The sequence below is a fragment of the Puma concolor genome, chromosome B4 (genome assembly GCF_028749965.1).
Source record: "Puma concolor isolate L17-30 chromosome B4, mPumCon1.1.hap2, whole genome shotgun sequence".
Taxonomy (NCBI): Eukaryota; Metazoa; Chordata; class Mammalia; order Carnivora; family Felidae; genus Puma; species Puma concolor.
Genome location: NC_141673.1, coordinates 65,861,322 through 65,876,380, shown reverse-complemented (window position 1 = coordinate 65,876,380; position 15,059 = coordinate 65,861,322). Strand labels below are relative to the sequence as shown.

General features: G+C 48.3%; 1 protein-coding gene across 5 annotated transcripts; it reads left to right on the top strand.

Annotated features, from left to right (window-relative positions):
- The first annotated feature begins 533 nt into the window (after positions 1-533).
- On the top strand, positions 534-13,785 carry SMARCD1 (SWI/SNF related BAF chromatin remodeling complex subunit D1). 5 transcript variants are annotated; one of them, XR_015253636.1, is made up of 15 exons: positions 534-762; positions 1,483-1,670; positions 1,961-2,003; positions 2,098-2,220; positions 2,688-2,810; positions 3,864-3,980; positions 5,235-5,336; positions 5,631-5,792; positions 6,115-6,212; positions 8,426-8,561; positions 10,119-10,241; positions 11,843-11,944; positions 12,067-12,697; positions 12,946-13,042; positions 13,195-13,785. XR_015253636.1 is itself a non-coding variant. In XM_086713428.1 (13 exons), the coding sequence occupies exons 1-13, from the start codon at positions 586-588 to the stop codon at positions 12,118-12,120; spliced, it is 1,548 nt and encodes a 515-aa protein (XP_086569554.1). In that variant the 5' UTR covers positions 534-585; the 3' UTR covers positions 12,121-13,785. The 5 variants fall into 5 exon arrangements, 1 of the variants encoding a protein (XP_086569554.1); XR_015253637.1 differs by lacking the exon at positions 12,946-13,042; XR_015253635.1 differs by having other exon boundaries at positions 12,946-13,785.
- The last annotated feature ends 1,274 nt before the right edge of the window (positions 13,786-15,059 follow it).

Sequence of the window (15,059 nt, the reverse complement as noted above, 5' to 3'; positions counted from 1 at the left end):
TAGTTATTGCACTGAATCTGTGGAATGACCTCTGGGCTATTAGCCAGAAGATCTGGATTCTGGGCTTTGGCTTTATTGCTAACTTGGTTGATCTTCGCCCAGTCATTCACTAAGATCAGGTCTCCAGTTTGTAAAATGGAATAAACGGTGCATTCGCTTCTTCAGTGCCCCCAGGCTTGAAGCAATAAGAGAAGGAGACAAAAAAAGCGCTTTGGAAAGTTAAATCTACTGCGCCTAGATGAAGCAGTTTCTCCATCACCCCCGTCATCAGAGCGTTGAGGTTGAGGTGTGGTCCCTCTTTCCAGGGCCTCGTCTTCCTCCCGTCAGCCTGGGGGCGCCCGCTCACAGGGCCTCTCTATCCCAGAGTTCTCTATGGTCTTCCCTCCCGGACCGTGTAGACGGGAGGGAGTGGTCAGTAGGCCTTTTCCGCTTGTCGCCCCCCTCTAGCCCACAGTCTCGCTGCCCTGAGCCTCCCGTGCCGGCCGGCCGGCGGGGTGGACAGGCGGGCGCGCGGGGGGCGCGCGGGGGGCGGGGGGAGTTCCGGTTCCGGTTCTTTGTGCAGCTGCAGCAGCGGCTCCGGGGAAGATGGCGGCCCGGGCGGGTTTCCAGTCTGTGGCTCCGAGCGGCGGCGCTGGAGCCTCAGGGGGGGCGGGCGCGGCGGCTGCCCTGGGCCCGGGCGGGACTCCGGGGCCTCCCGTGCGAATGGGCCCGGCGCCGGGTCAAGGGCTGTACCGCTCCCCGATGCCCGGAGCGGCCTATCCGGTGAGTGGGGCAGGAGGAGGGGCGCGCGGGCTGGGGGCGGGGCCGAGCGGGGGCCTGGGAGTGACAGGGGTGGGGGAGAAGTAGGAGGGACTCTCCTGGGAGGGATTTGGGCCCTGAGCTGGGGTGAGGGGAGGCAAGTGCGGAGGAAGGGAAGGGAGGCGGTTAGCATCCCCACCTTCTCCTGGGAGCATTGTTTGCGTTGGGGAGTCAGGGTACGGAAACAGCGTGGATGAAGGGGGGCCAAAGGTGGGCATGTGGGAACTGGAGTGCAAAAGGATCAGCGCAGCTCCAGTGCCCAGAGGAACGCAGAAGGTGTAGCTAGCCAATCGAGGTCAGCTTCTAAGGAGACGATAGTTCCCAGTACCATTTGAGTAAATGTGGGACTTATGTGGGACTTAGAGAAGATGCCCAGTATGTCAGATATGAAATAGACTGGAGAGAATTTGAGTATAATCTAGCTATGTTTTAGGTTTGGGGCTGTATTCCTATGGAGCTGCAACTGGAGTACAGGAACCTCTAGTTATTTGGATTTCAGAAACAGAGGGCTCTTCCCGTTGTATTCCATCACCACCACCACCACCACCATCACCACCACCACCACCACCCCCACCCCCCCGCCAACCTTGTTTCATTTAAAGAACTCAGGCGTCTTTCACTTTCTCTTACTTGGTGGGGCTAGTAGGGAAGTCATGACATCTCTGGGTCCTTTCCTCTCTATAGAGACCAGGTATGCTGCCAGGCAGCCGAATGACACCTCAGGGACCTTCCATGGGACCCCCTGGCTATGGGGGGAATCCTTCAGTCCGACCTGGCCTGGCCCAGTCAGGGATGGACCAGTCCCGCAAGAGACCTGCGCCTCAGCAGATACAGCAGGTCCAGCAGCAGGCGGTCCAAAATCGAAACCACAAGTAAGATGACCCTGGGGTGGGGGAGGGAGGGAGGGAGGGAAAGAGGGAGGGAGCCCGTGAGGACATAGGTAGTGGGAGAACCTGAATCCAGAAGTGGTGGTGCTGTGTCAGATGGGTGCTCATTCTTCAGAATGCCTCACATGGGTGGGGGTTGGGGTAGGCGGAGTGTCTTTGATTTGAGAGACGCTTTGCAGTTCCTTCATTTTCCTATAAATGGAGGTGCTGACCAGTCTGTCTTCATGTTCTGGCTAGTTCCATCCCAACCTGATCACAGTATTTATTCCAAACAGTGCAAAGAAAAAGAAGATGGCTGACAAAATTCTACCTCAAAGGGTGAGTCCAGGACGTAGATCTTCTTGAGGATGTGCTGAGTTTGAAAATAGAGACGGTCAGCTCTAGATCTCAATGATGCCTTTTTGTTCCTAAGATTCGTGAACTGGTACCAGAATCCCAGGCCTATATGGATCTCTTGGCTTTTGAAAGGAAGCTGGACCAGACTATCATGAGGAAACGGCTAGATATCCAGGAGGCCTTGAAACGTCCCATCAAGGTAATGCAGGAGAGTGCTAGGCAGAGCGCCAAAGGAGAGGACTCGGGAACCTTCCATAGGCTTAGGATGAGAAATCAAAGGCGCAGCACGGCTCTCCTTGGCATTTAAATTATATCTCTCCCATCCGCCTACGAACTGAGAATTACATTAGAACTGAACAGCAAAGGGGGAGGGGCTTTTGATATCTCCTACACCAGAAATATACCCTGTCCCTGTTTTTGCTGTAACTCCTCTGCCACCTTGGGAACCTGGCACCTTGCATGACTTTGTCTATTTGCAATCCTAGCTTGTGCAGTTGCACTCAGGCCAGTGGACGATATTCTTCTAGATGAAATCTCAATCTACCCAGCCCAGGGACTGGGTAGATAGTAAGCCAGTCTGTTAGGAGTAATTTGGGGGGTTGGGGAGATTCTTTAAATATCAAACCACTGAAGCCCCACCATCAATCCTGTTTCTGCTTTCTTCAGCAAAAACGGAAGCTGCGAATTTTCATTTCTAACACTTTCAATCCGGCTAAGTCAGATGCCGAGGATGGGGAAGGGACGGTGGCTTCCTGGGAGCTTCGGGTAGAAGGACGGCTCCTGGAGGATGTGAGTTCAAAGTCCGCTGTGGTTGACATCTAGGGTGGAAGCTTCTGGGAGCAAGCAGTGTTGTCTGGTTGGCAAGAATCCTGACTGGTGCTCACAGCTCCTATTGCGAACAGCAGGGAGAGAGTCACTGTGTTCCCTGCACTAAAAGACAATGGTGCTTTGTGTCTGGCTCCCACAGCTTGGCCCTTGCTGTGGTATCATATCGAGAACCTTATTGTTCTGGGGTTTGATTTGTTGTTAACCTTCCTCCTGATGGTGCTGGCCGTTGGACTTAGCCTTTGCAGATTATTCAGTTTGTGTTTTTTGTTTCTCTAAAGTCAAGTGACTTTGCACTTAGCATTTGAAGACATGCTTTCCTCTCTGTCCATGAGGTCCTTGATTCCCACTGTGGTATCTCCACCTTCCCAATTTTCATTCTCCAGCCTTTCATAGTTTAAGTGAGATAGTTTTCTTTGCATCATGGGGAATATCAGCTGACGGGTGTTAGCCCTCTACTTCCCATCCCAGAAGCTCCTTGGGGAAGCTCACCTTTTATTCCCTTACACTCTCTGATGGTCTGTTTTTAGCTATTCATAAGCAAGCTAATTAGAATGCATTTTTGAAGGAGAACCGGGGCTCTGTGTCAGAGCTTCCTCCTCTATATAGGTCCAGTCCATCTGCTGGTGGTATCATTCCATCCAAATAAAGCTGTTTTTGTTCTGGCTGATTATTGCCTGTGATTCATTTCCCCTCTAGAGTCAGACTTTTCTCTGTTCAGACTCGCTTTGTTATGGGCAACAGTTTGGCCTAACTTGCCTCATTTCCTTTAGGGAAATGAGGTGGGTAAGTCAGTGACCCTGTACATGTTATAGGCTGCTTCTTCAGGGTTCTGTGGCTACCCTGACCGGCTTAATACCTACAGACACCTGCTTTGTCATCTCCTGAGGGAGATTCAGAAGACATTTTTGAGTCCCCCCCCCCCCAACTGTTGTGTGGGTTCCTTTTTTTATGGGACTTTGTCTTGAGAAATTTCTCTGGTCTTTTCTAACATGACCTCTTCTCTCTCTCCTCTAGTCAGCCTTGTCCAAATATGATGCCACCAAACAAAAGAGGAAATTCTCTTCTTTTTTTAAGTCCTTGGTGATCGAACTGGACAAAGACCTGTATGGGCCAGACAACCATCTGGTAGAAGTGAGTAGTTCTGTCCTGTAGACTTTGATTCCATAACTGGAGGATGATGAACGTGGGTGAGGGGGGAGGTTTAAAGAAAGGGTAACCCCTAGCACGCAGTACTACTGTTGCAGTGTGTACACTGACCTCCAGGTGGCACTAGCTGTTTAGTTCTGGTACTGTTTGGACCCAAGAGCTCTTACAGTCTGACTTGTCCCACGTTTTTAATGTTATCCTGGTTGCTGCCTCAAGGGAAATTCTAATGGAGGCCTCTTACACATCCCAGGCCATCTGTGCATCTTGCTTATTAATAATGGTGAGATGTAGTTATCCATACCCTACTCATACTTTTTCCTGATAGCAGGTACTGTCATTAAGGGGGTTAACTAATAGAGTTCGAGTCCCTGCAGGGTTACCTCCGTCGATAGATCTGGGACTTTCTTTTGGTCCCTGTTTAGATTCACTTTCCACATCAGCAAAAACCCTTTGTTGTAATGCCTGGTTATACAATGTTCTGAAGACCGTGTTAACGACAGTATTCTGTGGGGTACAGTCAAAACAGAATGAGACAGTCCAGCTCTCTAAATGAACTTAACCTGCTCCTTTCTTTGCCAGTGTAGCTGCAGCCCCTTAACCTCAACCACTAAGAGACATGGGAAGGTCTTTACCATCTAATAAGGGAAGTAAGTCATAGAACCAATAGAAATTTGTAAATATATTTAACTGGACTTTATAGCAGTAGAGTATAGTGGCTAAGAACATGGGCTTTAGAATCAGACACACCAGAGCTCAAATCACAGGGCCACCACTTAGTGGTTGTTTGATCTTGGGCAAGTTAACTTCACTCTTCTAAGCATTAGTTTGCTCACCTGTAAAATAGGTTTAGTTGTGCCTATCTTATGTGGATGTTGTGGGAATTAAATGAGATGATCCCAGGGAAATGTCTTAGAAGACTCTTGTCCATAGTAAATATTCAAGAAATGATAGCTATGTTATTTTACTGTGTACATGTGTATTAACCATTTTGTGGATAAAATTACCACTGAAAATTTCGGCTAATTTAAATGTGACCCTGTACAGAATCAAAAGGTTAATCTGCTTATATACAGACAGTAATCCCAGAGCTTTATGCGGTATTTAAAAATGTCTTATGCTATTGCTCTTTTCCAATAGCCTCAGTAATCAAAGTTGAATATTCAGTCATTACAGAAGCTCTTCCCTCCCACCCCAGCTCTTCCTGTGGGAGAGCTCCCCCTGACATCTTCCTCTCTGTAGTGGCACAGGACCGCCACTACCCAGGAGACGGATGGCTTCCAGGTGAAGCGGCCAGGAGATGTGAATGTACGGTGTACTGTCCTACTGATGCTGGACTACCAGGTATTCTGTGGTGAAGTCAGGGGATCCAGCTTTCACAGCCACATCCCATTGGCGGCCCGATATTTAAAGGTTTAACTCTAGTTGTGGGTACCTTGTCACCAGACTCTAAGCTCCTGAGATATAGGGATAGGGTCTTAGTCATCTCTGAGCTCCTCCTAGTGTTTTTTGGTCCCAGAGAAAACAGTACATTAGTGCTTGTCAAATGGCTTGAATGTATGGCCCTGCTAAAGCACCCCAAAATGCATGTGGGCCCAGCTCACTAGATTCATCCCTGTACTCTTTGGTTCTCCACAGCCTCCCCAGTTTAAATTAGACCCTCGCCTGGCTCGGCTCCTGGGCATCCACACCCAGACCCGTCCAGTGATCATCCAAGCACTGTGGCAATATATTAAGACACACAAGCTCCAGGACCCTCATGAGCGGGAGTTTGTCATCTGTGACAAGTACCTCCAGCAGGTAAGAAAAGGACCCATTCTTTGCCAAAGACCAGTAGAGTATTAGTTTTGTGCTCAAAATGCCAACTTCTGGGGCGCCTGGGTGGCTCAGTCGGTTGAGCGGCTGACTTCGGCTCAGGTCATGATCTCGCAGTCTGTGAGTTCGAGCCCCGCGTCAGGCTCTGTGCTGACAGCTCAGAGCCTGGAGCCTGTTTCAGATTCTGTGTCTCCCTCTCTCTGACCCTCCCCGGTTCATGCTCTGTCTCTTTCTGTCTCAAAAATCAATAAATGTTTAAAAAAAAAAAAAATGCCAACTTCTTAGCTGCTTTTCCTCTTTCACATAGATCTTTGAGTCTCAACGTATGAAGTTCTCAGAGATCCCTCAACGGCTCCATGCCTTGCTTATGCCACCAGAGCCCATCATCATTAATCATGTCATCAGGTAGGCATGTGTATGTATGAGAGGCAGCACTGTGCTGGGGTGGGCTGGTACCAACTTGCATAAGGCAGTTGTTAAATTTTCAGGAAGCAGGTGGTCAAATAGCAGTTACTTAAGTTACATATAAACTTACAACTTACTACATTAGAGTGGGGCGCCTGGGTGGCTTAGTTAAGTGTCCGACTCTTGATTTGGCTCAGTTCATGATCTCACGGTCCTGGGATTGGTCCTGGGATCAAGCCCTGCATTGGGCTCCACACTGAGTGTGGATTCTGCTTGGGATTCTCTCTCTCCCTCTGTGCGCCTTCCCCACTTGTATGCGTGTGCTCTCTCTCAAAATACATAAACATTAAAAAACATGTTACAGGAGAAACGAGGGTAACACATACTCAAAAACTCATCATTTCTCACCTTATTACATCTTATTAGTTGCGTATATATAGCGGAAGTACTAGGCAGTTTCCCCTACTATCCCAAAGTACGAGCATTCCTATGAAAACTTTCATAAGCCGAAATGGCACAAAGCAAAAAAGTGATTTCTGTTAATTTTTTTTTTTTTTTTGAACATTTATTTATTTTTGGGACAGAGAGAGACAGAGCATGAACGGGGGAGGGGCAGAGAGAGAGGGAGACACAGAATCGGAAACAGGCTCCAGGCTCTGAGCCATCAGCCCAGAGCCCGACGCGGGGCTCGAACTCACGGACCGTGAGATCGTGACCTGGCTGAAGTCGGATGCTTAACCGACTGCGCCACCCAGGCGCCCCAATTTTCTGTTAATTTTTATGGAAAAAATTGTGAGCATCCCAGACCCCCCAAATAACCTCTTTTGCATAAAATATGATGAAATAAAGCACACATGCTCACAGATACAACTCAAAGCTGTAGCGGCTTGATGCTGAGATGCCAAGGGTATTTCCCGGAGGAGGAGATTGGTGGTGTCGTTTGCTGCTCAGGGTGTGTGCTGCCTCTATAATGCTGCTGCAAAATAAATGCCGAACGCTGTTTTTGCTTCTTGCCTGTTTTCGTAAATGTGAAAATTCTCTTCAGAAAGACTAATGTAGGCCTTTCAGAAAAGCAAAGTGGCGTAACGTGAATCCAAAACTAGGGGATACCTGTGTCATGATGTCTTAACTGCACATCTCTTCCCAGCTCCTTGATCAGTGACCTAACGTTGACAGCTTGAAGTCAGCCACGTTGGGAATATTTAAACCACAGAAATCAGCAGATGCTTTTTTTTTTCCTTCTCTTTTGGAGAATTAGCTTTTTTTTCTCCTCCTCTTTTGGAGAATCATTTGTTAGACATTTACCGGCTCATCGCTGATGGGCTGCCGTCTCTTCTGTGGATGGTAAAACATTCTAATCTGAGACTCCCAATTCCGTTATCTCCTTCCACTTTTTTGTTCAGAAGATGGATGGGCAAAAGTGTCTCCGCATATAGGAGTGAAGGAATGCCCTTCCTCCTCACGGCAGCAGGTGGCTGGCTATAGACTCTCTGCTTTCTTTCCCTTACTCCATATTAATTCCAATAAAGGTCTTCCTTTCTTTATATGAACCATCACTCAGCCAATGGTAACTCCTCCAACTTATGTGTTGGATCATTAGAAGGTGATCTGTCCTGGGTTCCTGTGTGTAAGGTTAAGCCACTTTTTATTTTGTATGGTGTGTGTACGTGTGTGTGTTTTAAGTAGGCTCCATGCCCACCAACACAGGGAGCCCAACACGGGGCTTGCACTCATGACCCTGAGATCAAGACCTGAGCTGAGATCAAGAGTCAGACTCTTAACCACCTGAGCCATCCAGGCGCCCTGGCATGTGTTTTATTAGAATTTATTTTCAGGTCAATTTTGGTTTAACAGCGAGAAAGACATATAAGACACTGCAGTATTGGTTTCCTTTGGGGAGGGAGAAACTTAATTTTCCCTGGATGTTTTTTGTACCGTTTGAATTTTTACCATTGATTAAAGAACAGTACAACTTTATTGAGGTTTATATACAGTAGGTCACACACACTTGAAATATAGTTTGAGACTTTGTCAAATGTAACACCATGTAGCAGCTGCCACCGCAAAGAAGGTACAGGAAATTTCTGTCACGCAAAAGTTCTCTTGTGCCTTTTTGCAGTCAAACCCTTCATTCTTGGGCCTTCTTCTTGACCCTGTGTAAATAGGTCTTAGGGGACAAGCCCTTTACCAGGCTCCTTTGGTTTCCTCCCCAGTGTTGACCCAAATGATCAGAAAAAGACCGCCTGTTACGACATTGACGTGGAAGTGGATGATACTTTGAAGACCCAGATGAATTCTTTTCTGCTGTCTACTGCCAGCCAGCAGGAGATTGCTACTCTAGACAACAAGGTAGGGGCCCCTGCCCAGGGTGGCTTGGGTGTCACCAGCCTCCTGTCGTAGCTTCTAGGCTGTCTTTTGACTCTTGGTGTTCATTTAAAATATATTAACACCTAATATATGCCAGGTACTGTGCTTGGTGCCGGTTGCAGCCAGACACTGATTCTGGCTATAACTTTTAATAGGTTTGAGCCTCAGGTTCTGAACTGCGAAATAGAGATTATAAGAACTTTTCTGTAAGGGTTGTTATGAGGATTAAATGAGACCATGTAGATAAGGATGACTCTGCATCTGGCACGTAAGAACAAATGGTAACTGCTGCTCTTCCTATTACTATCCTTATTAGACATAGTCCATGCGGGTAAAGCCAGAAATGCTCTGAGGAACGCAAAAGAGAACAGGGTGGCTTTCCTGGAAGAGTTGATGCCCCAACTAAATCTTGAAGGACAAGAGTTAAGGAAAGGGGAGAAGGGACAGTGGTGCTTAGGGGCATGGGAGGCAGAAGACATTCCAGAAAGAGGGAACAGCGTATGTAAAGGTCGAAAGATGAGAGCGTGAGCCTGGCGTTTAAGAAGTACAAGCCGTCCCGTGTGCTAGCTGTATCTCAGGGTGCTAGCTACGGATAGGAAGTTTGGAGAAAGGAAACCTGGTGGGGAAGCAGGATCTTAGTCATGAAGAAGCTTTGATATAGGGAGGGCTGGTTTGTATTTTGTCCTGAAGACAGGAGGAAGTCCTGCTCTTTGCATTTAGAATGATAACCTGCAGGAAGGTGGAGAGTGAGTTCTAATCTGGAGGCAGGAAGCCCAGTTAGGAGGCCAGTGCAGTAACGCATGTGAGATGTGTTGAGGGCCTAAATTTGTGGTACTGACAGTGAGGATGAAAATAAGTAGACAGATCTGAGAGGTGTCTAAGTGGAACTGAAGAGATTTGGATACTATTTTGATGGGGATGGTGGGGTGAGGCTTGAGGGAGAAGGAGGCATGACTCCCAGGTTTTTAGCTTGGGTGGATAGTAGTATTTATTCAGATGGGCAACTGGAGAACAGGAGGAGAAGTGTGTGTTGGGGAGAAGGTAGTGAATTATGTTTTGGAGAGTTTCAGGAGCCTTGAGAAGTCAAGCAGTTGGATTGGTTGAAGTTTAGAAAATGGACTCTGGTCTGCCTACTGAGGACTCCCTAACCTGTCATTAGTAATGGAAGATATGCAAGTGAGTGAGGTTGCCAGGAAGAGTACAGAGAATGAGAAAAGGGCAGGAAGAAACCCCTAGACCATAGCTTTTGAGACAGCTGTGTGTACCACTGCTTTTCTACCTGAGAGTGTTTTTGGACCCATTTGTGCTGTGGATTAAGTATTCACCATGTAGTTTCACCCATAGTGGACCCTGTGGAGACCAGAAGGAAAACTACATACCTGCTGAAAGAATGTCGAGTGCTGGAGCAGTTAGGGCTCTGGGTGGCACTCCGGACCCGGGCTGGGAGTGGCAGGCACATGGAGATGTCAGACAGTGTCTGCCATTTAACTTTGCATTTCCTAGTTTGAAAATGTTATGAGCTTCCTTCTCTTCTTTCAGATCCATGAGACAATAGAAACTATCAATCAGCTGAAGACCCAGCGGGAGTTCATGCTGAGCTTTGCCAGAGACCCTCAGGGTTTCATCAATGATTGGCTTCAGTCCCAATGCCGGGACCTCAAGGTAAAGAACCTAGGAAAGGTGCAAAGAGACTTAGGTCAGTGGGGCACACATTTGCTTTATTTCTGTAGCATCTGGTAGAAGAGCCAGAGAGGGGAGCGAAGGACCAGATTTTCTTTAGCATGTTGTAGGGTACACTTTACAATCAAGTAGGGAATTGGAGGTGGAACCATCAAGTGTTTATCTACTACTTACTATGAGGTGTCACTGTGTACCATATAGTAGGAGATGCAGAGCAGAAAATTGGATCTCTCCTGTCCAAGCACCCTGCATTCTGTTTGGAGAAAGTAGGCTAATAGGATTGATTGATTGATTGATTGATTGATTGATTGATTTAAAATTTGAGGGTCTAATTGGTTTTATTCAATGATTTATGAATCAGGCAGCATCCCTTCCAGTAAATAGGCATTCTGAGGATTGTACAAAATGGAAGGTTTTTGTTTTGTTTTTAGTTTTTTTTAACGTTTGTTTATTTTTGAGAGAGAGCGCAAGCGAGAGCAGGGGAGGGGCAGAGAGAGAGGAAGACACAGAAATTGAAACAGGCTCCAGCTGTCAGCACAGAGCCCCATGCGGGGCTTGAACTCACAAACCGCAAGATCATGACCTGAGCTGAAGTCGGATGTTGAACCAACTGAGACACCCAGGCGCCCCTGAGAATGGAAGGTTTTGATAAGGAGGAGGAGGGTGGGGCAAGGAAGTCTTAGCAAAAGTAAAGAAAGGATTATTTCAGACCAGGTTATTTTCTTTTGTGGGGAAGGGAACAGACTAGTATTACTCACAAAGTTGTAAACCATGTAAGACGTTATCAGAACTCACCACTACCGATGAGGTGGTTCAAAGGAGAACGGAGATGGATGAGGCTAGGATAGCTGGGGAGTTCTCCGTGGCGAAGTTGGGATTTGAGGTCGTTCTCAGAGAGGGGAGCACTATAAGCTCAGGCAAGAAGGTGGAAATGAGCACTGAATGAGTTGAAATGTCTCCTCAGTTTTCTCCTATCCTGTGGTGACTGTGACTAGAATTACAGAGGCTGTGCAGAGGAACAAGGGAAGAGGGGAGCCAGAAAGGGTCCCTGGACAAAGCAATGACTTGTTGATGGCAGGAGGTGACTTTGGTTGTGGTGGCAGTAATTTGCTAGGGCTGCCATAGTAAAGTACTGCCAGCCGGGTGGCTCTGACAACAGGTATTTACTGTTTATCCAGAGGCTAGAAGTCTGAAGTCAGGGGCCAGCAGGGCTGGTTCCTTCTGAGGGCTGTGAGGTAGAACCTGTTCCGAGGCACTCTCCTAGCTTGTGATGGCCCTTAGGCATTCCTTGGTCTGCAGATGTTCTCCGTGTGTCTTCACGTCATCTTCCCTTTGTGCATGTCTGTCTCTGTGTCCAAGTTCCCCCTTTTTATAAGGATACCAATCTTGTTGGATTAGGCCCACTCTAATGACCTCATCTTAACGTGATCATCTCCAGAGACCCTATTTCCAAATAAGGTCACATTCACAGGTGCTAGGGGGTTAGGATTTTGACATCTTTTGGGGGGATACAATTCAGTCCATGACAGGTGTGAAGGAGGGACACAAGCCTGTTCTCTCTTTTCCCCTCCCGTATCCTCCAGACCATGACTGATGTGGTGGGGAACCCAGAGGAAGAGCGCCGAGCTGAGTTTTACTTCCAGCCTTGGGCCCAGGAGGCTGTGTGCCGATACTTCTACTCCAAGGTAGGCGCCTGGGCACGGGAAACTGACGAAAAGCAAGGGGTCTGAACCCCTGGTGGGGGTCAGGAAATTAGGTACCAGCTTCTGGTTTGTGTCATCTATTCTCTTCACTGCTTTCTCCCTAGGTGCAGCAGAGACGACAAGAATTAGAGCAAGCCCTGGGAATTCGAAATACATAGGGCCTCCCTCACAGCCCTGATTCGGCTGCACCGATTCTTATTTGGGCCCTGTGCTGCCTGCCTCATAGCACCTGCCTTGGTCTTGCTTGGGGCCTTCCAGGGGATGCTGTTGGTTCAAGGACAACACCAGAATGAAGAGGGTCTCACATTTCTGTCTCATAAGACGCCTGTTACCCTCTTCTCCCACCCCATCCCTTCCTGTCCCCCAGCTTCCCTTTGCCCCACAAAGTTCCCATGTGCCTCTACCCTCCCCTGGTCTACATAGGACCTCTAGATAGTATTAGAGAGAACCTGTAGTGGTAATCAGTGCATTGAATGGATTGGGCCTAAGGCCAGGTGGTCTTCAAGGGGACCGGCTACACTGACCCTGCCCTTCAGAGACCCAGGAGTTGGGAGCTTTAGCCCCTTCTCTGAGACTCAGGCCTGGGGGCACTCTATAAGCTAGTTGATCTTGGCTCTCCTGATAACAGAATCCAATTTCCTTCCTTCCCTCCACAGGTTTGGAGCACACCCCTCCTTCACTTGTTGCCCTCTAGCACTAAAGGAACCCTGGCTCTTGGGCTCCACTGAGCCCCAGGTCAGTCCGCAGCCCTCTGGATTGGCCTGCTGTCTCAGTGCTTCTCTTACTCCCTCGTAGGGGGTCCACATCAGTATTGGAGTTTGTTTTTTAACTGTTGCTCCCTCCCAGCACACTCCCTATAGCTGCTCTTTGTAGGATTCCTCTGCTATCCATCTGTCCTAATTCAGGGCATTTGGGTGGGGGGATCTTGCCTTTCCCTGTCAGAGCCCCAGGGATCTAACCTGGGGTGCTATCATTGCCAGCAGAGGCTGTTCCTGCTGTTGCTTGGAGGTGTGACTCATTTATTCACTCCACCCTGCCTCCCTCATCCTTTCATGGAGAAACAGGCCTGAAATCAAACGGGTAAAAGCCCTGGGCCATCCCTGTCTTCCTGTCCCTTGTTTGCCCAGTTGACACCCACTGGTGACTTCTAGGGCACTGAGGAGTGAAAGCGCCTAGGGCTAGCGAATAGCTCTGAGTTGGGTTTGTGACTCTTCCCTCTCCCTGCCTCACAGGATTGTGACTCCCCAGCCCCTGCCCTCAAAGCTTCAGACCCCTCAGGTAGCAGCAGGACCTTGTGATCTTGGCCCCTTGGAACTGAGATGGTTTTGCATCTTTCCAGGAGAGCCTCAGATTCTTCTTCCAGGTTGTATCACCCCGAGTTAGCATATCCCAGGCTCGCAGACTCAACATAGCAGGGTGGGAGACAGCTGGGCACAGAGGGGGAATTCCGTTCAGCCTGGGCTCTAACCCCACAGAACTGACAAAGCCCCTGCTTCCCCACCCCCTCCTCAGGCTCCTGCGAGCACATCCTCCAGCCCCATATCCCTGCGTGTTCCACACTGGGGACAGCAGAATTTTCTCCCCATCTTCCCCTTCCTGCCATTATCCCACCCCTCCCTTAAAAGGTTCTCCCCACAGAGACACTGGACAACCTCTGTCCTTGGGGCTGGAACCATGAGAAGGAAGCTCAGCACTCCTACATAGTGTCCCTGTTGAAGATAACTGTTTTTATTAACTGAATTATGTTTTTTTCATGGACCAAAATTTTTTTTGTACTGTCCCCTTATCGATGTCACCCAGTTTTAATAAAAGAATCTTCTGAAGGATGGGTCCCCCTACCTGCTGAGGGAGAGCGATTCCCTGAGCTCTTTCTCTGAATCCTATTAGCCATGCTCATGGTGTTTATTCGTTTTATTTGACAATTATGTATGGAGCACCTGCTGTGTGCCAGCTGTGGTGCTAGGCACTAGGAATACGGTGGAAAACAAGGTTTCTACCCTGCAGACATCAGGTTCTCACCTTAGAGCTTGCTCTGTCGGCCCAGTGGTCCAAGCAGGCCAGGTGCTGGTTGGGATTATTGGCCTTCCTCACTGGATCTAAGAGTCCCGCCCCCGGCTCTTGTTAGGGAGGTATTAACAAGACCACGGCACTGCCATCCCCCCTAACCTTCTGAGCTCCCCACAGCACCTGTTGGCTCAAGAGCACTGCCCTTGAGTGCCTGTGATTCCTTAGGCTTGACGATCCTGACCCACCTGTAGAGGAGTTCCTCTTCTCAGGGCTCCTATCTAGGTAGGGCCTGCACAACTGAAGACTGTGTTCCTCTGCCTGCTGTCCCTCTCAGGTTCCACTTCATGGTCCTGAGTGAGATTTCAGTTCTTCAGACCAGCAGAGAAGTGTTGTGTTGTCCTCTCCATACTACAAATAATCAGCCCCTCTGCAGAGTTGAGAAGACTGCTCAGGATTGATCTGTCCGCAGAAGCATGAAATTCTGCAGTTCGCATCATAATATGCCAGCTTCTCACCTAGTGGTGTTGTCTAGCTTGGTTCTACCCATGAAGGGGTTTAGAATGTAGGATGAGCGCAATGCAGTCCAAAGTTGTAAAAAAATTCTCCTTCGCCTCCACGGATGGGAACACCCAAGTATTGCCTGCATGCAGTCAAACCCACCAAGGATGCAGCCTGTTCCCAATTTGGAACTTGGGGGTTTACCAGACTTGAGTAGGAAAAACAGAAGAACGTGTGGGGTGAGAACTTGGGAGTGGAAAAAATTGATGTCAAGGACATTGACATGGCATCTGTTTTTACCCAGGCTAATTACATGTGTAATGAATGGCTGATGAACCATTATTAATTTCAAGCAAATAATCTACAGTTCGCTCTTGGGAAAAGAGCTCTGGTACAGATAACTTCCTGTGATGAGCCAATTCTGAATCTGCACACTCTTTATTCGTATATAAACGCACAATTTCTTTGTCTCCATACTTAGATGATTTTAAGGGCAAAATGAGAGAAGGAAGCATTTAGGCAAAAACAAGGGGGTTGTTTTATGCATAAGCGTCCATTCTCTGGGATTCCCATCATATGCACCAGGGACAGA